Below are 24,133 nucleotides of genomic sequence, written 5' to 3'. Positions count from 1 at the left end.
TTCGGGGCCTCAAAGATAGTGGATAATGCTAAATTTGAGATGGTAAAAATATAGTCTGTTACAGAAGAATGCATATTACAATGAAGTACAGATGTCACTTGACTTTTTCCTGTTGTAAATGATGTTTTTATTTAGTGGAGTTCTTGTTAAAGTTATTTATTTCATCCATCTGTCAGCTACAAGTCATTTATTTGTTGGGCAATTATCTCATTTCTATAAAGAGAAGCTATAAGAAACAAAACACAATATTAGACTTTAAAACTCTGTCTTCTTAAAAGTAGGCTGATTAAGATGAATGGTTTTAAGTTGCATGTAATCAAAGTGCAATTATTTGGGCAGATTAGTGAACAACTAAATATTTATTATCTCTGCGTACTACTCCAGTCAAATACAAATGAGAAGAACATGAAAAAAATCACACCTTTATTTCTTTGAATGACTTAAACACAACATACAGAATACTGAAAATGAAGATGAGATTTTATAATTATTTTTTCTGTGCTTCCCTACATTGAAGAAAACTAATCAGCTTCTGTCAGGTCTCTAACAACCTGTTGAAACAGCTGCAGTTATGAGGATTCTTTTTTTCCTCTTTTTAAGGCTCATACCTTTGAGGTTATTCAGAAGAGGCCCCACCATCTGCTTTAACTATCAATTTGCATGGATTTTTAAAATAAAATCCCAACCGAAAGCATTCCCAGTGAATTTGAGAGTACTTAATATGTACAAAAATACATAGCTTTTGAGAGCTGGAAAAAGTTTAAAACATACAGCACTTATTTACAAGCTCTGACCTTTGATACCAATAAAAATTAACACATATTTACTTTGTTCTTGATTTTTGGTGTAACTTAAACATTACTTCAGTTAGTTTGGACTTTTTCCCTTTCAAAATAATAATCAACTATATACAAGCAAATTTACAAATGAGAACAAGATAGTTGGTAAGGTACGACGACACTCTGCTTGATCAGAAGTCTCTTCCAGGATCTTAATTTTCCCCCCAAACCGAAGGAAAAACACACTAAGTCTCTGCAATTACCTCCATTGTTAATTGAACTTCTTAATGTCTACACTCACAATGTGAAAAAAATGGTTAAATACTCCACAATTAAAAGTAAAGTAAAAATTTTAATTGAGGTTAAGAGTTGGGAGGAAACCAAAACAAATCAAAATAATCCCAAAGAACATAAATTTTGACAATTAAATATAACAAATATATACCGAAACCAAGATCTGATTCTTCATCAACAATTCTGGGTGGAAAAAAGGTTTCAGAAACATGTATACATAACTAAATAAATGCCAATTTATTTTTCAAGACCAGGCCTACATTTTTAAAAGTACTTTTAAAATGGCTCAAAAACCTGATAAAGTTTCAGTAGTAGACCTTAAATATCCTTGTACTTCAGACATTCCAAGGCACAGAAGGGGTTAAGTTATTCCTCCACCCCCCTCTAGATCCCCCACTCCTCAAGGGTTTTTTAGAAAAGGTCATGGAGATGCTATGGGGTAAAAGATCATGTTTTTCTCCTTAGGTGATTTAGGAAACTACCTTGGTCCAGAAATTGGGCAGTTGTGTGACCAAAAGGCACACACAAACCAACAAGTTAAGGATTACAAGATTTTGTTATATGTTTACCTGAAAGACAGATTTACATAGAAAAAAGGAATCTGCAGACTAAAAGGCTGCTCAATTTAGATAGCCCAATTACAAGCATTTTTATTTTATCAGCAGCATGTGACTAGGTTAAGAAAGTTGGACTCTGGGAGGACACTGCAGGAACACAACAGCAGGGACGCTGGGAGGTGGGAAATGGGAAAATGACATAAATAATACACACCACGTAGAACATCTTCTAAAAGTAACATTATGAACTATTGGGTACAAGCTGCATTGTGCGCCAACATCTGTACAGCTGTCACACGTTTCCATGGCGGGCAGACGGAGCGTCACCACAAGTCTAGTTAGGCCAGAATATTACAATGGAGAACAATCAGGTTATGATCCTTTAAAGTGCATTCATATCCAGTTTCTAATATCTGTTTGGTTTACACACGCAGTCGTCATGTAACGCTGACTTCCAGAATGTGGTCATCCTTGCTAGGGATTACCAGGATCTGCATGCCACTGCTTGAGTTAAACACTTGCCCGGATGGAAACGGCTGGAGCCGGGGCATCGGCAAGCCTTTGTGTTCCACGCTGGCTGCTGAGTGGGAGCTGCTTCTGCTCTTTAGGCTGCTGTTGTCAGTTTGCTCATCCATATTCTTGTCCACTGACAGATTATCGTTTTCAATCCAGCTGTCTAAAAAAAAAAAAAAGTAAAAAGTTACAGTTCTATTCCCAAATCATTCCAATAGAACTCTTAATGTTATATTCACAAGAATAAGTTTAATCTCAAGTATTTATAAAGTATATCAGTATATTAATTTCCATTTCTTAGTATTACATTAACTCAGAAGAGTTAATTAACAAGATTGTATTTAAGGGAAAAAGAAATCCTTCTCTCACTTAAGTTTTTTTTTGGATATTTTGATAATTTATTGATGATTTATCATTTTCACCTCTTAATACATTCCAACCGTCCACTAGAGAAATAGAACCCTCCCTTGTAACAAAGTCAAGAAAAGTAAAACAAACACATTCAAGATGTCCAAAAATGTATGCTTCATCCCACATCTAAAATCCACCCTTCATTTTGGAGATGGGATACAGGTCTTCACCATCAGCACGTTGACATCTACATTTGTCTTTAAATACTGTTTATACTACATTATCGTGGTCATTGTATTAAATGTTCTCTTGCTTCTGTTAATTTTTCATCAGTTCTCAAAGTCCCCAAACTTCTCTGAATGCCCTATGTTTGTCATTCTAATACTGCTCCATTACGCTAATACGCCAGTTTGTGTAGGAGTTTCCTCCATTGAAGGATACCTACTTTATAGTTCTTTGCTACAATAAAAAGTGCTGCTATATTTTTTTTTTGGTACATATTGGGGGTCTTTCCTGTTTCTGAACTTGCTAGGGATCAGTAGTGGTATCACTGCGTCAACGGGTTCTGCAAACTGTTTTCTGGAATGGCTGGATAAGCTCCAACAGTACACCAGTATGCTTGTCTTTTCACAGCTCTCCAACATTACTATTTTCTTCTTTGCTAATCAGATGGTGGAGTGAAGAAAGTTCATGAGTTGCTTCTCTTCCAACTTCAGCTTCACTGTTTTCATTCAAATGTTTTTCAATTTTATGTAATCAAAACAATTCATTTTTATTTTCTATAATCAAGAGATTATATCCTTAAAGGATAACTAACCACAGTTATGTCTTTCATTCTCCTGTTGATTTTTAAAAATCTCTTATGTTTGATAATGTGTAAACTTTTATTTTTTGCCAGTGTTCAAAACTTAACTATATATTCCCTTAAACACACATTAAAGATCATATTTTAAAAAATTTCTTCAGAGTATGTCAGAAATCTCATTAAATATTTGTTAATCCATACAAGTTCTTAAAAACAGTAATTTATTTTCTCTTCCATACTTAAATCATTTATACAATCTCTCATACAGAGTCTTCCTTATTAAAAAAATTCTTACCAGCATCAAGTTGTGTGGAATGAGCAGAATGATGAGGGAGGTATTTGAACAATCTGACATCAGGAAAGGGGAGATATCCAGCAAAGAGAGGCATCACTTCCATGTGGACTTTATGAGTTGCTCGCGCTGTCAAAGGCATTGAGATAACACCAGAACTTTTCCCACACACTGCCCAATTACTACTATTGTCAACAACTGGAAAAAAAGAGAAAGGCTCATTTGTTTATAAAAACAAAGTTTTGCATCATGTAAACAAATCTCTGCCCTGTGCATTTATACAAGTTGTCCTTCGTGCTCAGAATTCCTTCACTCCAGCTCTGAAAAGCCAGCTTCCTTCAGGGCTCATATCATGTGCCACCTTTCCAGATTAGCTGTTGGTGGTTTCTCCTTTCTCAGACTATCATGCACTCACCCCTTGTTTATATCTCATTACCCGTTATAGGAGAATGTGAATTCCCAGATGGCAAGGACTGTTCTGTAGTTAGCCTGTTATCCTGGCTTAATAAACCTACACAAAGCTTATCCTAAGGAGGGTTAAATTTTATTGCATATTGAGTTAAAAGCTTGATGATTTAAAAATGAAAATACTTTGATGACATTATCTAACTTCTCAACTTTGTCAATACCTATAAAGTCCCATGACTTCATATTCCAATCCAATCAACACTTGTTAAGCACCTGTTATGTGCCAGGCACTGTGCTAAGCCCTGGGGACACAACGAGTTAAAACACAGTCCCTGTCCTCAAGAAGCCTACAGCCTAAAGGAGGAAACGAGACACAAAAGGAGGCAAGAAAGCAATGGGAGGGAGGGCAAAGAGAACATTTAGGATGGAGACAGGACATGGCCAGTTACTCAGCACAGGCACTTTGTTCCACTGTGTTGAAAGCAGGTAGGGCAGCAGATGCATAGTGGAATAAGCTGGGTCTGGTTCCTATCTTCTGTAAAGGAGGTAACAGGAAGGAATTTTGCACTCTACCCTCCAGCCTCCAATCCGAAGGGGGAGGAGGCTGAAGGAGGTAGTGTTAGTCAAGGCTTGAGTCAGCAGTATGGTGGGGAGAAACATCTTGGAATTGAAACCAGGCAGAATGGTAGATGCAAAGTGAAGAGATATTCATTTCACTAATGCATATCCTAACCCTTCTGAGATCACAGTTACAGAGCTGTAGGACCTCAGGGGCCATCTGGTCCAATTCTCTCAAACTAGGAAGTCTGAGTGATCCTCTGATGGTCACACCCTAACTGTCAAAGGCAGGATTTAAACCTTGTTCTTTGAATCTGTTCCCCCTCCTCCCCTTACTTAAACTCTGGCTGTTGGTAGTATTTTTTTTCCCCTTTGACCTGGAAACTCTGAATTGTAGTTAAACTATTCCTAAGTTTTCATTTTGGAGTTTCTTTCAGGAGGTGATTGGCAGAATCTTTCTATTTTCACTTTGCCCTATTGGTTCTAAACATCTAAGCAATTTTTTTTTATGATTCCCTGAAATATGGCATCTAGACTTTATAGGGAAGCTAAGTGGCACAGGAGATGGAGCTCTTGTGCCTGCAATCAAGAAACCCTGAATTCAAAACTGGCCTCAAATACCTCTTCATCACTTAACCTCCATCTGCCTGTTTCATCATCTGTAAAATGGAGTAATAGCACCTAACTCCCAGGGTTTGTGAAAATTAATTATTGATCCTACATTTTATTTCACTCTATAAGTGACTCTATTCTGTAACCATATTGTTGTCTATGTCACAAACCTCAGAGTCTCTTTGCCTCTGAGTAAAAAGCTCATGAGTTCAAAAGCTCAGTCTTTTTCTCCTATTAGATGACAGTTCAGTTTTCCTATCAGTCACTTCTAATTAATGAAAAACTCTAAGCTAAAGTTTACAAGTTCAACACTCTCATAAAACATTCTAATTCTCAGGGACCTGCTACCCTAGCACCACCTGCTCTGGGCCAAGGAAGTTTGTTAGCCTTCATACCTTCAGTTCCTGAGATACTCTTTGCCATGTATATTACCCTCAAGAGCACACAAGTTGACCATGTCCCATCTTAGCCTCATCCTTGCCAATTAAAAGTGGTCTTCTCAGTGACCCTACTATCAACAGCCTTGGGATGCAGCTGGGTCCCATAAATCCATAAAGCATTCCTCTAAGACACTGAGTGCTTGGCCCAGGTCCCCTATGTGTGTAAACCTCTTCCCTTAATGTAACCAGTCATGTTGTCACCTCCATGATGTTGCTAACCTTATAACCAACTGTATTACTTCCTCACCTCTTCTGTGCTACTCTGTTCTATGCTTGTAAAAATGAATTGTATCTTCAATTTTTGGTCTTTTAAGTCATTGAGACAATCATTAGACCCATTCTACTGGCAGGCAGCATTCTTGTCAATAAAATACTATCTTACTTGGAGAAAATATGCCTCAGTCTATCCTTGGTGAATTTCATTTGAGACAGTTTGTTATAAGGATCAAACAGAAAATAATTGTAAAGTGCTTAGCATGTGTTAAGCCCTACATAAATGTTGAATATTATCGTTACTGTTTAGTTATGGATTTAAAGGAGCCTAGTGATTTTTAAATTCTTTTCATTAACTTCTGACAGTAGATATCTTACTACTTTTGCAATCTTTGGATTTTATTCAAATATATTTTATTATTTCATGGAGTCTGACTGCTATTTGAACCTCTTTAACAAGAAGTTTGTTCCCTGGGCAAGGTTTACCACCTTTTGTTCTAAATTATTTATTCTCCTTCCAATCCTTTCCTAGGGTGCTTTTATTTAATTTCTATATTATTCCTATTTAATTTCTATTCTATATCTATTTCTTCCAGTCACTTGTATCATCTTTGTGGTCAAGCAATTTTCTTTTCTGAGGTTCAGTTTATAAGTTGTTTTGGTTAATTCTCTTCTGGGTTTTCCTAGTGGATGATTCTTAACCCAAAATACTTCTCCAGTGTTTGATCACTTCTATTTTATCACATCTTCAGCTCAGCTCTTGGCCAAATTTAGACTTCCTACACTCTCCATTGTGGTGGTCAGGCCCTGTTTAGTCCTCACCTCACTTTCTTGGGTTTCTCCTATGGGCTTCTACTTCCTTTGGTGCATCTACTTGACAGGGGGCAGACCTCAGCACTCTGGGTCAGTTCTGTGGCCAGCTGTCCTGGATCATAGTACTGGCTGGTTTTCTTTTGTTCCTTCTGATTGACAACATTTGTTTTCCCATCTAAGGCCCTGCAAGTAGGACTATGCCCTGATCTTGGCACAATGCAATCCTCTGAGCTCACCTTCTGGATGATCTCAGGCCCAGCAAAATCTCAAGAGTTGTTTCACACCAGATCAAGTGGTCTCTGAACTTGGATGAGCACCCACAGCACCCATGTTTTGGTCATCAAGCCCAGCTATCAATCAATACTGCCACATTGTTACTGCACCCTTCACTGTCAGACACACTTACTGTGCCATAGGCATCAATACTGAGATCTCTCCACTCTGGGCAGGACTCTGGCATATGTGTTCTTGCTTGCGAGTTATCATCTTCACTCTGAAATTAAACTTCTGTTTGATTTCTGACTCTCCTGCTTTGCTCAGCTCTGGCCACCCATAGTTTAGAGACCGATTCTAGTCTGGTTGATACTGGTGTCAGAAGTGGGGTTAGACACAAAACGCGTCAATGGACTCGGGTACCAGTGAGGTGCAGAATGTAATCCAAGTTTCCCTAATCTGAGTGATCTATGGACTACTCTGGACGTCTTGCCACAGGTTTTCCTGTTTGTGGGGCTTTATCCTTTGTTACTCTGGCAAGATTAGAACAAAAGGTATCCACAGATTCTGAGTGTTTTTGGACAGTCCTAAGGCTAGATGAGGTAGGTAACTTATGAATGTCATCTTTTATGTCTGTCACTGTTTAATTTAGGGCTCTATTTCACTGCTAAAGTAAAAGTGGGAGAGTTGGGGTCTTGTATTACTTACTACACATCTATATGAGTTGGAAATCCAATTTCCCTATTGTCTCCTGAATTTTATTATATAGAAATAGTGTTCCCTTTTCCAAGTTTATTTTGTAGACTACAACTTTACTAATAGTCTCAGTTTTTCTGTTGATTCCCTAAGATCTTCTAAAGTAAACCATATCAACTACAAAAAGGGATGGTTTTGTTTCCTCTTGCCTTTCTTTAGGCCGTCAATTTCCTTCTCTTTACCATTACTAGGATTTCTAGAACTGTAGTGTCAAAGAGGAGCAGACTTCTTTGATTGCTGCATTTATTGGGAAAGCTTCTACTATGTTTTCTGTAGCTTAGTTTTAGATCCTTACATGTTTTAAAGATTATATATATATATATATACACACACACACACACACACACACACACATACATAATATATGCACACACATGCCTATATTTGGCAGGTTTTTTTTTTAAAAGCATAAATGAGTGCTGACATAAATATGTAGTTTTGGTTTTATTATTATGTTAATTGCTTTCCTAATGCAGAACTATTTTTGTATCCCTGAAATAAATCCAACTAGATCATAATGGATTTCTTAGACAAACTAATGAATTCTTTTTGCCAGGATTAAAAAAAAACAACTTTAAATATATATTCATTCTTCCCTAATTTAAACATTAGGCCTGTCTCATAAAAGTTTAGCAAAATCACTTTCTTTCTCAATTTTGAGAATAACTTGTGGAATAAAGGTATTAATTGTCCATTAAAAGTTCGTTAAAATTCTCTTATAAACCCATGCAGACATTTTTCCTTTGGTAGTTGCTTTTTAGTTATTTAATTTCCTTTTCTGAGACTAAGATTTCTATTTGGTATCACACTCATTTGGTATTTTATATTTTTGTAAATCCTCTATTCTTTTGAATTTTTAAGTTTTGTTGGCATGTAGCTACATAGATACGTCAGTCCTCCTTGATCTCAGTGCCTTCCCTTTGAGATTACCTTAAATCTATCTTGTGTATACTTGTTTGTAGACTGTGAACTCCTTCAGGGCAGGGACAGCTTTTGCCTTTTTTTGTATCCCTAGCACTTAACACAGAGTATATGCTTAATAAATCTTCACTGATTTAATTTGATCATTTTTATTTCTTACAGATTTGGTGTGACTTCACCTTGTTTACTTTAATTTGAACTGCTGCACTTCTTTTTTTAAATTAAGTTGGCTAAATGCTTATCAATCTATTTAATGGTTTTAAAGAACCAGCTTTTAGTTTTATTCCTTAGTTCACAGTATTTTGGTTTCCTATTTGTCTGTGGCTCCTATAATTTTTAGAATTTCTTCCTTTATGCTTTTTTGGTTTTAATGGTTGGTTTAAAAATATTTTTAAATACTGCATATTCAGTTCATTAATTCTCTATTTTGTTAATGCATTAAAAGAAAGGAAATATACCTTTTCCTCTAAGAAATGCTTTAGCTGTATTCCCAGGAACTTTGATGTGTTATCACGTCATCTTTGTTTTTCGTATAGTCATTATGTCTATATTTTGTTGTTTCACCATTTAGTTTTTCACTATGAAGTTACTATTTAGGTTTGAGTTTTTTGCTTGGGCTCCCTTAAATGATGACTAAGGTCCCTGATGGATGTATTTAATGTTTTTGCTTTTTTAAAGCTTTACTGGTAATTTCTCTGTATGTGTCCTACTTTTGTAAAAGTACCACACTGTGCTGAAAAATACGTACTTTATTAAGTGGTCCAATTCAGAAGGCATCATCAATCTTTTAGCTCTGATTTCCCCACAACTGGTTGAGTTCTATAGTTTTCCTTTTGTTTCTGTTAGATTTCTCTGAGGAAGCAACTTATTAAAGTTTCTTAGTATTATTGTGTTACTGTCTTTTTGTAATTCAGCTGATTTTTCAAATGAGATATTACATGTACAGTGCCTTAAACCTTTAAAGCACATGGATATTAACTACTACACAATTAGCTATGTCATTAGATCCACTGAAGTTTAATTCTGGTTTTGGCTCATTTTCTATGGCTCCTTGACATATAGCTTCCTTGTTTATTGATGCTGTGAATTTTTATTTTTGCTTTATCTGATACCATGGCATTTTCTGCTTTTGTGGATTCATCTGATGCATAATAAATGTTATTCAAGTCTCTCATTATGACTGTATGTGTTTCTTATAAGCAAGAGATCATAGAGTTTTGTAACCCCTTCGTATCTAAAGTTTTGAGAGTTTTAAAAAATTTTCTTCTACTTCCGCCTCAATTATTACTCTCAAAAAAAGCTTTAAAAAATTTTCCCCTTCTTCTTTTAAATCAAGTTTGCCCTCACAATTTACTCTGATTACACTGATGCAATCCCATGCTCAAAAAGCTCTTTTTTTTATTTTTGTCAGTTTATTCACCCTTATTCCTAGTTTTACTTATTAATTGTTTTGGTTTTATTTAGTGATCACTTTCCTATTTTTTCCTTTCTTCTTCTTCCTGTCAAATGACTAATTCCCAAATCCCCTCAAATTTCTATCCTTTCTTTGTACGAGCCCTTTTGGAAGAATTTTTGGTTTGGTTCTCGTTTATTCTCTTCCATCTGGGAAAGGGGAAGTGAGTACAGTGGAAAATATAGGTGATAGAAAAATAAGGGTGTCAATAAAAACTCTCCCCTTCTGCTGCCTGTTCTGAAATTAAGTGGATTCATGGTCTATATCTTTATTTGCTGCTTCTTTAATGTCTCCGTGTTCTCCAGGGAGTTAAAACTCCTTAAGTACCAGCTCTGAGTTTCCTTATACAACCAGTTTCTACGTTACATGGGGCTGCTAGGTGGAGAAGTGGACAGTGTATGGGGTCTGGAGTCAGGAAGACTCATCTTCCTGAGTTCAAACCTGGCTTCAGACACTTACTAGTTGTGTGATTCTGGGCAAGTCACTTAACCTTGTTTGCCGCAGTTTCCTCTTCTGTAAGATGAGGTGGAGAAGGAAATAGAACCGTTCCAGTATCTTTGTCAAGAAATCCCCAAAGGAGTTACAAAGAGTTGGACACAACTAAAATGACTGAACAACACGTTTACGGCCTTTATACATCTTGCCCTATCCCCTCCACCCTTTCCAGTTATGCCTCATTCTTAAGAGTACCAATGAAGAAATTAGGAGGGATAAAAGCGGCAACTGAAGATAGAAATTATAACTTAAACTGTGTTTTTCTGACTACCTTCTGACTTGTCCACAATCAATCCCTTTCCCACTGGCCGTATCAATTCTATGTACCTTCCGCACTGACATAATATTCTGGATTCTAGCTCCACCTAGGAAGTCTCACTTCTCTTTTCCTGGGGCAAATATTGTCCAAGGAGGTGCAACACTCTAAGAATAAGTCTCTCAAGATACTGAATTCTGTCATGTACCATTAACATACTTAAAACCATCATTACGTTTCCATTTTGACATACATCTCTTTCCCTACAGGAACACTTTTCGGTGGGACTCCCTACTTTCTACTAATCATCTGCCATTCCTCCTGCAGGCCCTTTTCTTGTTGAGACTACAGCAATGACCACCCTTTCACTGTTCACCCATTGATTTGATAAGGACACAGGCATATCATCCATCCTTCTGCCCCGGTGTCTGGGGAGGCCTCTCCCTCTCTGCATTTACGTATCTTCCCACTCTGCAGTTCTGTCTCACAAAAAACTTCACTGATTCACCTGGAGGGGGTTGTAGATTTAGTTCCAGGTTCTGCTTCTCCATCTTCACTAATCCTTTTTCAATAAATTCTGCTTACAGCTTTATTCCCTTGAATGTTTTAGCTCTAGATACCAGCTCCGCCTTTTAACTCCACAAGTTAGCTTCTCTCTTTAGAAGAACAAGACTTCAAACGATGAGGTAACTTATCACTTATTTTCCTTGGAAGTTGTATTTATTTACCTTTTTGTGTTTCTGCCATATGAGGTGTCTGCAAGTCAAATATCCTGATTTCAAGTTTCTTTTGGATGGTAGGATGGGTATGCAAAAATGACTCAAATACTCATCTTTCATTTAACATCCATGTTTTTTTCAGTGATTACATAGCTCTTGGAAGTGCTTTTGCTGGAGGCCTTAAGATATTCCCCTTAGGTACAGTATTGTAGAACCCTGAATCTGGCTTTTCCACATGACATTCAATCTATCCTTAGCTCCTACTTCAGATACTGGGCCCAGATAGTTCTAGGGACACTAGTGGGATGCCTCTGGTCATCTAAAGTTCATGAGATTTTCTTTTATTCCTTTGGGAAGTGGGGAGGGAGGAGACCAAGTCCAAGGCACTCTCCTCTATCCCAAGAGATTCCTTCGTAGGGGCCTGACAGGAAAGTTTCCCCTAAGCTAACGCATGCTTTAAAAACTTAGTTCTAAACTAGCTCACCATTTTACAGATGATCCACCAAGTTTCCTTAGCCAACCTGAACACACCCAAACAATAGTGATGTAGTTCATCCTATGGTCTTCAAAAACATCTTAATTTGCCAAAGACTTTTCTGAAATCTAAAGATTATGATTGATTCAATAGAGAAGAGTCTTCACCTAGTCATCAGAACATAGGATTCTGACACTTTTAAGTGGAACAGGATAAGTTAACTGATTCACTCCATTGCCCCGAACTAAACACAATGTAATTAAAAAAAAAAAACATACAACTAATTACCCCATCTATAGATTTCTTGTAAATTCTGAGGAAAGGGTTTTTATTATTAAGTAACTAAACTATTTCTGGATCTGCCCAGTCATACACCCAGGTATCTGTTCAAATTTTCACCAAGTTTTTCATTCTCTCATTCTAATATCCCAGCAGCCAAAAGTTTGGCCCAAAGTAGTCTTCTCTGAAAAGGTGTCCCTCAACAATCTAATAATTTGACCCCACATAGCCTATAGAACAGCTTAACTGTTAAACAGATTCATTCTAAAAACTTGGTCATCTACATCCATATAAAGGTGTCTACACATCCACTGCTTTGGGGGTTAATTGTTCCAAGGAGTTTGTGGATGACTGTTCAGTTGTGTCCAACTGTTTGTGATCCCATATGGGGCTTTCTTGGCAAAGATAATGGAGTGGTTTACCATTTCCTTCCACAGCTCATTTTACAATTGGGGAAACCAAGGCAAACAGAATTAAGTGACTTGCCCAGGGTCACACAGCTAGTAAGTGTCCGAGGCCAGTTGTGAACTCAGGAAGATGAGTTTTCCTTACTCTAGGCCTGGTGCTACTGTGCCACCCACTCAACTCTAAACATTCAATCTTTCACATGACTGGCACATATTTTCCAAGAAACACTAATAGCATTTTAAAGACAGAGATAATTTTATTTCCATAAATAAACCTTTTTACTGCTTTCTTAAAAGTCTGAATAACCAATATTCCCACCCCTTCCCATATTAGGAAAAAGTAGAAAATAAACAATATGGTTTTTTTTAACCTAATCTTGTCACTTTATTGACACTTTAAAAGTTAAGCCAAAGTCACAAGTAAGGACTTTGAACAAAGATCAAATACGAGATCAAATTCTGATATCCTTCCAAAAAGGATTCTCTTTCATATATTTTTCACAATTTAAAAACCAAATTTGCTCAAGTTTCATGAAGATTCCAGATGGAGAAAAATGACTGTTCTGCCATGTGCTATTCCTATTTTAGCCTTGTCATTCAGAAGAAAATTTTGTTTTTTTGCTTCAAATCTGTCATAGCTGCTTTTTGCATTATCTGCCTCAATGTAGACATTGTCGATGCATTCCTCTAGCCTTGTTTTTTTGTAGAAAGTCTTCAATTGTACTTTCCTCAATTCGATACAATAGTTACAACTTGTTATTTCTGAATTCCATTAATAGAGCAGACAAGATGAACCACCTCATCCAGGTCCCTAGAATATTTTTAGACTTAGCCATCTTCAAATTACGTACTGCAATTGTTATATGAGTTAGTCTACCTAGGTTCCACAAAGCGCCTGAAAAATTCTAAGACAAAAAGTTGTTACTGTTGGAAGTGAAATCATGCATTCTAGTGTAAACCTATAGCACTTTTAGATGTCAATGCCTGAGGTAACATTCCAGAACTAATTCATAAAATTTCCAACTTCAGCCTCTCTTAGCTGGACTCAGCCTTTGTAATTCTGCACAGGATTTTCATATAATTCCTCCTCTTGCAGTCACAGCTACAGCTGATAGCTTTTGTACAACCTTCTGTACATGTGCCATCTTGAAGGAGTAGAGGAGGCAGCCTCTATTAGATATTCTTCATGAATTAGAATGAGCAAAAAAAATTTATCATCTAGTGGCAAACCTGATCATAAGCCTCTCCACATTTAGGTGGGTTAGCTTTTAGATGAAAGACACATAGTGAAGTGATGACTTGTAAAATCTGCACTTTGGTAGAGCCTGTGCTTCCCTGGTCAAGTTTTTGAGAACTCACAGAAAGTTGGTTACCAGACCACTTACAGTAATAGGTGATAATTTTTTTCAGTTACCAATGACTAGCATCTGCTAAGGCAAAGAAGGGTTGCAATCTGAATTACTGCAGGGAATAGGCACACAAATGAAATGATACATCCTTGAAAAGGCCACGGGAGAGAAAAGGCAAATAAACTTTTGTCCACAAGAACAAAATGGAGAAAGTAAGTAGAAGGAAATCACTTGAAGAATGATATAGAGCCCTATTATTCATTTAATAGATACCAAATATCTTTTATTATGCCCCTTGTCCTGTCCAAGATACTGTGAGAGACACAAAGAAATATGACAGAAAATCCCTGACTATCGAGCTTATTTACAATCTAGTTAAATTCAAAAATGAAAAGATCCAAAAGTACACGATGATGTACAAAGAGTGTATGGTAAGTTGCCAAATCAACATTACAGGCAAAATAAAAGTGCAGAGGACAGAAAGATCACTCTAAGTGGCATTGATCATGGAAGGTTTAATGGAAGAGATGGAAGCTATGCACTGAAAAAGGGGCAGGACTAAAACAATCAGGGAAGTCAGGAATGTGACCTGAATTCAGGGTCAAGAGAAATTCAGTTTTAGATAAGATGAATTTGAAGTAGTGAAAACATCCAGTGGGTAAACTGGGAATGCAGACCAGGAGTTTAAAGGAGAGGCCATGGCTAAAAATAAAGGGATATAAGTCATTCACAAAAAGGGAAAAAGTGACTGGATCCAAAATCTGCAAGTCAATTTTAGTAATTCATTTATTTAAGACCTCATTATGTGATGAAATGCAACTGTGGATTCCAATTTAAAAGGGAAGCAAATTATTTTGATATCAAAACATTCTACGTGTTAAGAAGACATAAGCTTTGTAATATGTAAGAAAAAAACTACCTCATAAAATCCTAATATGAAGTAGGCCATTTAATTATCCACAATATTACAATGAGAAATAGTCTATAGACTCACCTTCATACATAAGTTTTGTCGTACAATAGTCATCGGATTCTGTTAATGCCTCATCTTTATCCACCTCCAAGAGGTCAGAAAGTCGTGTGATAGACACCTCCAAAGAACAGAGTGAACCTGTTTTACAATACTCTGTTCCTAAAGGAGGGAATATCTCAGCTTTCACATTATATAATGTCTGGGTGAAGGAGAAAGATACAGAGGAAAATTAATTAGCTATTGTTAAGAATGATTTATACTTAAGACACTCCCACCTGGATAATGAGTTATGCACCACTACTGAATGCTGCAAATTTTTTCTAAAAAGAAGCACTGATGAAGCACTAAAGTGAAAAACGAATACTCTGGAGCTAGTTATTTTACATATCTTTTCTTATAGATGAAATACTTTTATGATACCATTACTACTGGAGAACCAACTCTAAATTAACTTCTCACATATGATTAATATATTAGTATTTTCAGAATACATAACTATCACGGAACTAGAGAATCAAAATTTGTTTAAGGTGATAATGGGTTCACACTCTGACATTCACTTTTGGGGGTAGGTACGCTCAGAGGAAAAAAGCTGACAAGCCCTTTGAAGAAAGAAAATCAGGCTGTCAGAAGCCTCGAGCCAGGTTAAAAAAGTTTACAAGGATTTATAAGGACTACTAAAATCCAATTTTTTAGCAATGTATACACAGCTTTTACAGGTAAATTTGAGATAATTAGTTTTGATCATTTGGAAACAGGAGGAAAGAGTAACTCAACTGCCAAGGTAGTTTTCTTCTAATACAAAAAGTGCTTTTGACATGGATTTAGACAGTCTTCTGCCTATATATGGACACAAGGGGCAAGGAGGATAGGGAATTTTTGCTGCCTAAAAATAAGCACATACAGGTATACTGTGTAGGAAAGAAAAATTTATATGAAAAATAGGATGTAAGAAAGGTAATTAAAGTCAAGAATATTCAGAGATAAGAATGGTAAGGAAGTAATTAATATGTTCTCTTTGATAACCTATTAGGAAGTTAACTGAAAGCCAATTTGTGCTTTCTAATTAAAGAGAAAGAAAAGAAAGCTTGGATGCTGTAAAGCTCTTAAAGCACTATTAGAGATAAAGCTGGAAAAAGTACAGCCTATGAAGCTCTGATTCTAAAATTAACAAATTAAGAGAATATGCCTAAATTGCTATTTTATCAAAGCGATTCTTACTACTTAATAAATACTAGCTCATGGGATTATCTAAATGGTATCTGTTGAGACTAAAATTGTGAATCATACTCAAAATTCTCCAATACCATTGGTTTGATTGATATGTACACAAATGCTCACCTCAAGCAACAACTCAAGCAAATTTTACTGTTTGTGAAGCACTTTCTGCTTAAAGAATGATTACCAATAATTTAAGTTCACTCATTACCTAATATTAAGTAGGCTTTCCAGGAGGGAAGCGAGAGAAAGAATCTTGGAAGGGAAGAGGAAAATCTATTTGATAGTAACATTTATACACTTAACTCTTCACATTAAAAACATGCTATTTGGCAACTCGAAGGTGAAAAAATTAAGCTATCATGGAGAGTGTGTGTGTGTATGTCTGCATAGATATGTATGTAGGTGAACTGTTTAGAAAAGTTGGCTCTTACTGGCATAGATCTACATTAGGAATAAAAAAAATGAATGCATATAAAGCTCAGTTGCATCTCTTTTGGCCACTGCTGTCTTACCTTAGAACATGTTGTAATTCTTATATGAGTATGACATGTTGTTATTACTTGACCCTTAGATTAGTTCCTTTGAGCAAGATAAGAAATACATTTAAAGCTCTTAACTTTGTGGAAATTTCAATTTTCCTTTGTGTTCATTTTTTTGTCTCAGGAAATATATTCAAGTTTGTATTTATAAATACATAGATGTGTGTATACACACACATATTACATACATACATATATATGTGTATATATATGTATGCATCCTGAAGCAACACTTAATCAGATAACATATTAAATCTTTTTTCCAAAGAAAAGCCATCATGAATAACTTTTATATTGTTTTGGCCATCAAGTACAAGTTTAGCATTAAGTCACTTATGAGTAAATGACTTGATAAAATAACATTTGCAAATATTTTAAATAAAGCCTGGACTTTGAACATAAAAAATTTTAAAATGTCTTCATGACTTTAAAAACTCTGGTTTCTGAGAATCATACATTTTAAGCTAAAAAAGAGTCTGCAATATTTATATGAAAAAGTTATTTATTCAATCCTTTGCAGAGATGGGAAGAGTTATGAGTGTGGAAAATGACATAAAGTTTCTTATTTCAATGTATTGATTGATTATGATGACTTTTTCTCTTCTTCCTCTTTTCCTTTTAAAAAATTCTTTGTTACATGGATCTCTGGGAGGAGAGACAAAGGAAAATTTAGGCGATGTAAAAACAAAGGATATCTAATCCATAAATTTTATTTAAAAAAGATAAAGTATTTAAGTTCTTCAAAGAAGCAGTAAAGGCTGTTTTTTAATATAGTTTAATAAACTGACATAAATAGGAGCTAACCAAGATGAATGATTTGGACTATCACTGTATATAGTATTAAGATGCATTATAGGAAAAGTGTCTGGAAATTAAAATCTAAAGAGTCAATGATAATATATTCCAAGTTAACATGAATAACTGCCATTTTTCTTATAGTACATTCTGAATAAAGTATATATATAGATAGCACATAAAACATATATAACTTACTTAAAGAATTTATATTCTAACCAGGATACTTTAAAAAAAAGTGATTTTTTCATATATATTATTTCATCATTCATATTATCCCTTCCCAAACTCTTTTTTAAAATAGAGTAAAAGTGCATATCAATATAATACCTACAAAAAAATTTTCCACTTGGAACTCATAACTATATGGTTTTAAGGAAATGGACCGGTCTTCAGAAGCTGGATAAAAATCAAGTGAAAAGTGACAATGCAGAGAAGGTGGAAGTTCCTTTGTCCACATTAGCTCCCACACAAAGAACACGGACTGCTTGCTGTAGATGTGCTGAAAAAAAGTGATCGTTTTTAATGAACAGTTCCAACAAAATGAGGCATTTCAGTTTAAATTAAACATTCACTTCATGCATAGTGAATATTATGTTTTTTGCCTTTTTTCTTTAAACAAAGGCCCTCTTTTAGGATATTTCTGTTTCGATACACTGTTATTTGGTTCTGCATCACCCACTACTTTCCTTGGATCCTCCCGCTTGGCTTTGCTCCCCTGCAGAATAGTGTACAGGCTGGTAAAAAAAAAAAAAGGAACTTTTTATGATTCCATAAGCTACACAGCATAAGGGATCACAAAAAAGATAAATACAATTTATCAGTGTGTGGCAGCCCACCATACACTTCCATAACAGGGTAAAAATGACCATTCTTAATAAAGCTGACTTTAAAAAAAGTCCACAAAGTATATGCTTACATTTATGCCAGTTAATTAGAATGCAACATCAAGTTAAAAAAGACTAAGTAGAACTTAACTTAGGGACTGTGCAATAGCTTTGCATAAAGCCACACTTAAAGGTAAGAGGGTAAAACTACAAAGTCTGATGGTCACCAAAAACCTAGTGAGAAATTTTTCAAAATACTAAAAAGGTATATTTATAAAAAAATGACATAAAAAGTTTTTCAGTTTCCCCACCAAACAAATACCAAGTATATTCTAAAAACACAGAAAAATGATTGGCAGAAGCAAGGTTTGGACAAACACAAGTTTCTGACAGAACTATTCTAATATATGAATCCTTACTTTTCATATAACCAGATATTCTAACTAACTCCAGGCCTTTCAAACTAGAGAGAAAAGCATTCTAAATTATAATATGCAATGAGACTACCCATGTAGATAGCACTTGTACAAATAAATATAAACTGATATTAAGGAGATCTAGGTAATGATTTTCATCCTTTCCCTATATCCACAATACAGAAAGGCAACAAAATGAAATAAAACTAGGCAGTTATACGGCAGTTAGGTAAAATTCAGGCAGCTAAAGTAAGTTTGACTAATTACTCACTAATAAGATTTTTTCTTCCTTTGTGTTATTTCAGAGTGAACAAACATTCACAGTATGCCTCTCGAGGACCTAGCACTTTACTAATCAAGGGCACCACAGAAGGAAAAGACTGGTAGTTCATGCTGATATAGTTAGTATTTTACAAGTGACAAAGCACTTATATTGATAATGCATTTTTGCTTATTGTTAACATAATTTTGCTTCTTAATGACATTAAAGATCTTCCTCAGTCATTAATGGAAGCTTGATTAGGGAGGCCCACACTTCAAAAAATTTTCTAATGAGGCACTGGTTCCCAAGGGTTGTATGTGATGCCCCCAGGCTCTGAAAAGTGTATAAATACTCTAAGGAGAGGTTTTGCTCTGGGGCTTAGTTTGGAAGAAGGTTTGTGTGCCAGATAAGACTCTGGGAAGCAGCTAAGGACACCCCAGTCCCCTGCCTCCTGAAAACCCACATGTTGGTGTTTCTCTCTCTGGCAACTATGTAGGTATGTAATGGTCAGACCATTGGATCTGTCTGTTGATCTGTGATGTGTGTATCACTTATGTCAGACAGCTGGAAGCCATGTCTGTTGATTTTGAGATCTCTGTATTTTTTCGGAAGTTCAGGGTGCTGACTTTTCCCCCGAACTAAGTGAATGATACATGTGCTTGATTAAAGTGACTGTTGCCCCGTCAAGTTTCCCCTCCTTTTAGAAAAGCAGATTCAAGAACCTGTGATAGCAGGCCCCCCTGTGTATGTTGGCGTCCTTGCTTTTACAGTATTTTCCTTAAAACAGTTTTGTAAGGTAGGTAGTAGAAGTAACATTTCTAGTTTAGAGATGAGGAAACAGAGGCTAAATGAATTATCCACAAAGTTGTGAAGCAATGCAAATGCAGACCCTACACTTTACACTGTTCAGCTTCACCCTTGTGATTTGGTTGAGAAACAAAAGGAGAGTTTGAGAAAAATTTTACCTGCTGGCACTTAGTGTTTAATGGAACAAGCTGCAGGTCTGGGCTATTACCAGTATCTATAAGGTTACTATCTGACAGCTGGAAGCCAAGTTCTGACAAATTCTGGACACAAACTTGAATATATTTCCTGAAACAGAAAAGGAAAGAAATGGCCAAAAAGGAAAATTAAAATTTCCACGAAGTTTAATAACTAATCTAAGGATCAAGTAATAACAACACGTAATCTTTATATGGGATTTACAAAATGCTCTGAGGTGAGATAGCAATGGCCAAAAAAAAAATGTAATTCAATCCTATATGCATTTGTTTCGTCAACAAGCTATTTTGGTGTCTTCTTAATCAGAACATAAATTATTTTCCGTGTCCCTGCTTCCTCCACCACACCAACTCGATTAGTATTACCACACCAAAATGTTACAAGTCAGTGTTATTAAGTATTCCAATGAATTGTACTGGAAAGAAGACAGAAATGGAATCTCTTTAAATTTTAGGAATTCACTAAGGAACTGAGATTTCAATTTAATTTTCAAAATGAGCAAAACCATTTATTACAGATCACTCTATTGGGCACTAGGCACATAAGATTTACCTAAAGCCTAGTGTTTATCTAAAACATCTTATAGTACACTATGGGGCTCAAATACTCCAATAGATGCTCTAATACATAATTTCCCACAAACTTGCAATGAGGGCTTTTTAAGACAAAATGCCAACATGAGGTCTGTGAGAAAGTAATTTTCTATTTGCAGACTAGGAAAGGCTTCTGAGAAGTGGTTGCATTTGATTTGGGCTTTGAGGAGAATAAGAATTCAAAAGGTGAAAATAAGGAGAGGGTGCATCACAGGCAAAAGAAAATGTCCTAAACAAAAGCAGGAGATAGGTGAGAATGGAGAATAAGAGTATACGGAGGGAATACTAAGAGTATAATATGGGAAGAAGCTAGAAAGGGAGGGTGATGGCAGTTATATATGAGAGATGAGACAAAATAAAAATTCCAGCATTTCTTTTAGAAAGCATCCAGGTCTATTCTGTGGGATTAACAAGTTAAGGTCTCTGAAGAGGATTTTTAAAAAAGTTTCTCTTTCATGAGAAGCAACTTGGTGTAACAGAAAGAACCTTGGATTTGGAGTTGGAAAACCTGGATCTGAACTGTGGCTTTACCACTAACTGTGTGACAGCTCAGACAAAGCACTCCACCCTTCTGCCTGCAGTTAGCTCCATGACCCCTAAGGTTCCTTTAAGCTCTAACTCAAATGAGTGCAATAGGGTATAGGATGGGGCAAAAAAGGCTCCTAGAATTCAGGTTCCCACAAGTAACTAGGTTTGTGTAGTATATTTTCTTTTGTGCAAAATCAAAGTACATGTCCGGGCCTTCATATACTGCATTGATGTGAACACTATCACTTACATTTGTATTACAAAGATTAAAAAAAAAAAAAACACAAGAAAATGATAATAGGTTGGCCTCATTTGACAGATTTTATATTTAGGAAAATATTTTTGGTCCTCTCATATAACAAGGTGAACAGTCCCTATTTCTAGGTAATCTGTGTGCTGGCTGAAGAGATTTGGAACCTCTTCATCAGCTGATAAGGCATGGTTTTAACAGCCTCAATTATTTCACTTCATAACATCTTTCAGGAAGAGCACACAGAAATGTGGTGTCTTTTTAAAAATAGTTCATTACTCTTACCTGAGTTTTTTGGAACTAGGAGCACCTATCATTACCACTTTTCCAAAAAGTGAACAAAAATGTGCAAAAGTATGACAAATATAAGAAGGTGATTGTTTGGAATTATAAACTGAATGATGGAATTTTGTCCGAAGTAAATACTTGACACATCTAGAATACTATGATGTTCAGTTCTGAGCACCATGTTTTAAGAGAAGGTGGTGGCCATGATGGGAAAGGCTAGAGCAGAAGAAAGAATTGAGAATTAGGGGACACAGATTCCAATTCCTGGCTTAATTGCTTACTACCATGAGTGAGTTACTTTACCTTTGTGGGCCTCAGTTTCCTCATTTGCAAAAAAGGGGATTGGACCAGATAACCTCTGAGGTACCTTTTATTTCTAAATCTTTGAGCTTTATTTTACTTTGTAATTTAGTTATATTTTTTTTTGCTCAAGAAACATGGTAAAATGAAGGGATTTTGTGAATGAAAAACATCTATACTAAATGCTTCCAAATTCCAGCAATTGTTGAAATTAAAATGCAAAGAAGCCAAAATACCTTTTGAAACAAACAAATATTGGCTAAGAACTGCTTTCCAAATCACTTCCTACACACATATTAAACCTAATATCCTCTGGTATCTTCCTCAACAGTTTCAAAGATGACTAAGATTCTATAGAGTTAAGTCTTCCTTATTTATGATCATTTGAAAAAAAAAATAAGGCCCCATTCCTCCCCTCCCTCTTCACTACAATTACACCTGGAAAAATAGTGTCTCCACTTCAGACATTTTGGGAAAAGAAATAAATCATTAATATTTAATTACCGTTTTCCGGCTGACAGCAAAGAATGGGTGGCCTTAAAAGGTATATTGAATGTTAATGCAATAATAGTGGAGTAAATTGACCATGGACAATCAATAGACACCTAAAAAGGGGAAAAAATTACATTCATGGTACTCATGTGACTTTAAAAAACACCACCCCTATTCTCCAACCCCACTTAGTTTTCATGACTGCAAATATCATCCTTCTGAATGATGGATAAAATCAAGCAAACAAAGCCACCAAAAAAGGGAGCCCACAGTCAGATTCACATACAAATAAAATACATAATGAAATTTGCCCAAAGTCTTTAAGTGTCACCCAGGAGAATCTGTTGTAGTCACCAAGTAGCAGCAAGGTCTCTTACCATTACACAAAAATATGGATTAGTGGTTGTTGATACTTGATTTCATGGAAAGGATTATTGTGGTCACTCCTGGAGAGAGTAACCATGACTAGTGACTTATGCTTATTATGGCCAATGAAAGGGACCTTGCTGCTACTACCATTTGGTGTTTACAGCAGCCTATTAACAACCACTGCTTATGAATACATAATACAAAAATAATTTTTTAAAAAATAAGCAGTAGATGACAATCAAAAGTCATTTTGTTAGAGGGGCCCAAATCACACAAAATCAATCTGAAATTTGATCTGTCATCCAACTGTTGAGTCTACGTGACACCAAACAGCCACACTGACCAAACCTACCATTATTTTGGAATCTTGGGGAAAACAGATTTAAGCTCAAATCTTATTTTTCAAAATGAAGGTGAGGTCTAAGAAATATGAAAAAGGGGAAGATCTTCTTCAGCCACATTTCCTTCAAGTAACAGAAATCTATTCTGGGAGAAAATTATTCAGCTGACTACATTTGGTATAAGACAATATAAGAGTATATAAAATGTATATTTTTAAAAAATCATAATTCTTGTCTTTTTCTTCTATTGCTTTGCTGCCTGCATTTCAGTGTTGGCATTGCTCCAAAGAACCACTGGCTGCAAATAGCATATTTATGTGAATCCTAGAACAAAAATCATACCCCAGAAAAGGGCTTAGTGAAAGAAAAAAAATATGTATATCTGTACACCCTAAGAATTACCACTAATTTACAGTCTGAACTCATTGATGATATCTGGCATGTACTCAGATCTAGAAACTTCAAACTTAGACTATGTTAAGAAGACTCTACATTAAATCAAACATCATTCACAATTTCAGGAATTACACAGGGTCACATGTCTAGGGCTGGAAGAGACCTCAGAGGCCATTATCTAATCCAACCCTCTCATTTTACTGATGAAGAAATTGAGGCCCAGGGTGGTTAAGTGACTTGCCTAAGGTCACACAGGTAGTGGCAGAGGCCAGATTTGAATGTAAGTTGTCTGACTCCTGAGTCAGTGATCAAAACGTACCTGATCAAAAAGTTACTAATATGTAGCAAGTCCTGATGTATATTCTCTCATCAACTTTGAGTTTTCAGTAGACAAAACTAGAACATACCAAGTAATATGTCTGTCATTTTAATATACTAACTAGCAAGGTCACTGTCATGCAAATTACTTGAAAGTGATAGTTCTAGTTAGGAATACATTGTCTCCCTAACCAACACCCCCAGAATCCTAGGAAACTGTTATTTTTCTTGTAGAACTTCCTAAGTTTGTGCTCATTTTGTCTTT

General features: G+C 35.8%; 1 protein-coding gene and 1 long non-coding RNA gene across 4 annotated transcripts in view; one reads left to right on the top strand and one right to left on the bottom strand.

Annotated features, from left to right (window-relative positions):
- The window catches only part of LOC140507078 (uncharacterized), a 33,977-nt gene that overhangs the window by 7,733 nt on the left and 2,111 nt on the right, over positions 1-24,133 (top strand). The window contains exon 2 of the long non-coding RNA XR_011968195.1: positions 11,340-11,415. This is a non-coding gene — a long non-coding RNA (uncharacterized lncRNA). The remainder of the gene's footprint in view (positions 1-11,339; positions 11,416-24,133) is intronic.
- Positions 407-24,133, bottom strand: part of TRAPPC10 (trafficking protein particle complex subunit 10) — a 106,084-nt gene continuing 82,357 nt past the window's right edge. For 2 of the 3 annotated variants that reach the window (XM_072614996.1, XM_072614997.1), the window contains exons 18-23: positions 22,457-22,557; positions 19,957-20,083; positions 17,821-17,988; positions 14,953-15,130; positions 3,595-3,789; positions 407-2,306 (exon numbers count right to left, since the gene is read on the bottom strand). In XM_072614996.1, coding sequence (XP_072471097.1) covers positions 2,068-2,306; positions 3,595-3,789; positions 14,953-15,130; positions 17,821-17,988; positions 19,957-20,083; positions 22,457-22,557 — 1,008 coding nt within the window. In that variant the 3' untranslated portion in view covers positions 407-2,067. Of the gene's footprint in view, positions 2,307-3,594; positions 3,790-14,952; positions 15,131-17,173; positions 17,337-17,820; positions 17,989-19,956; positions 20,084-22,456; positions 22,558-24,133 lie in introns of those variants that run through there. The other variant, XM_072614998.1, reaches the window with a different exon arrangement.

This window comes from Notamacropus eugenii, chromosome 5 (genome assembly GCF_028372415.1).
Source record: "Notamacropus eugenii isolate mMacEug1 chromosome 5, mMacEug1.pri_v2, whole genome shotgun sequence".
Lineage (NCBI taxonomy): Eukaryota > Metazoa > Chordata > Mammalia > Diprotodontia > Macropodidae > Notamacropus > Notamacropus eugenii.
Note: the sequence above shows the minus strand (reverse complement) of the source record. Positions and strands in the feature narration are given on the sequence as shown.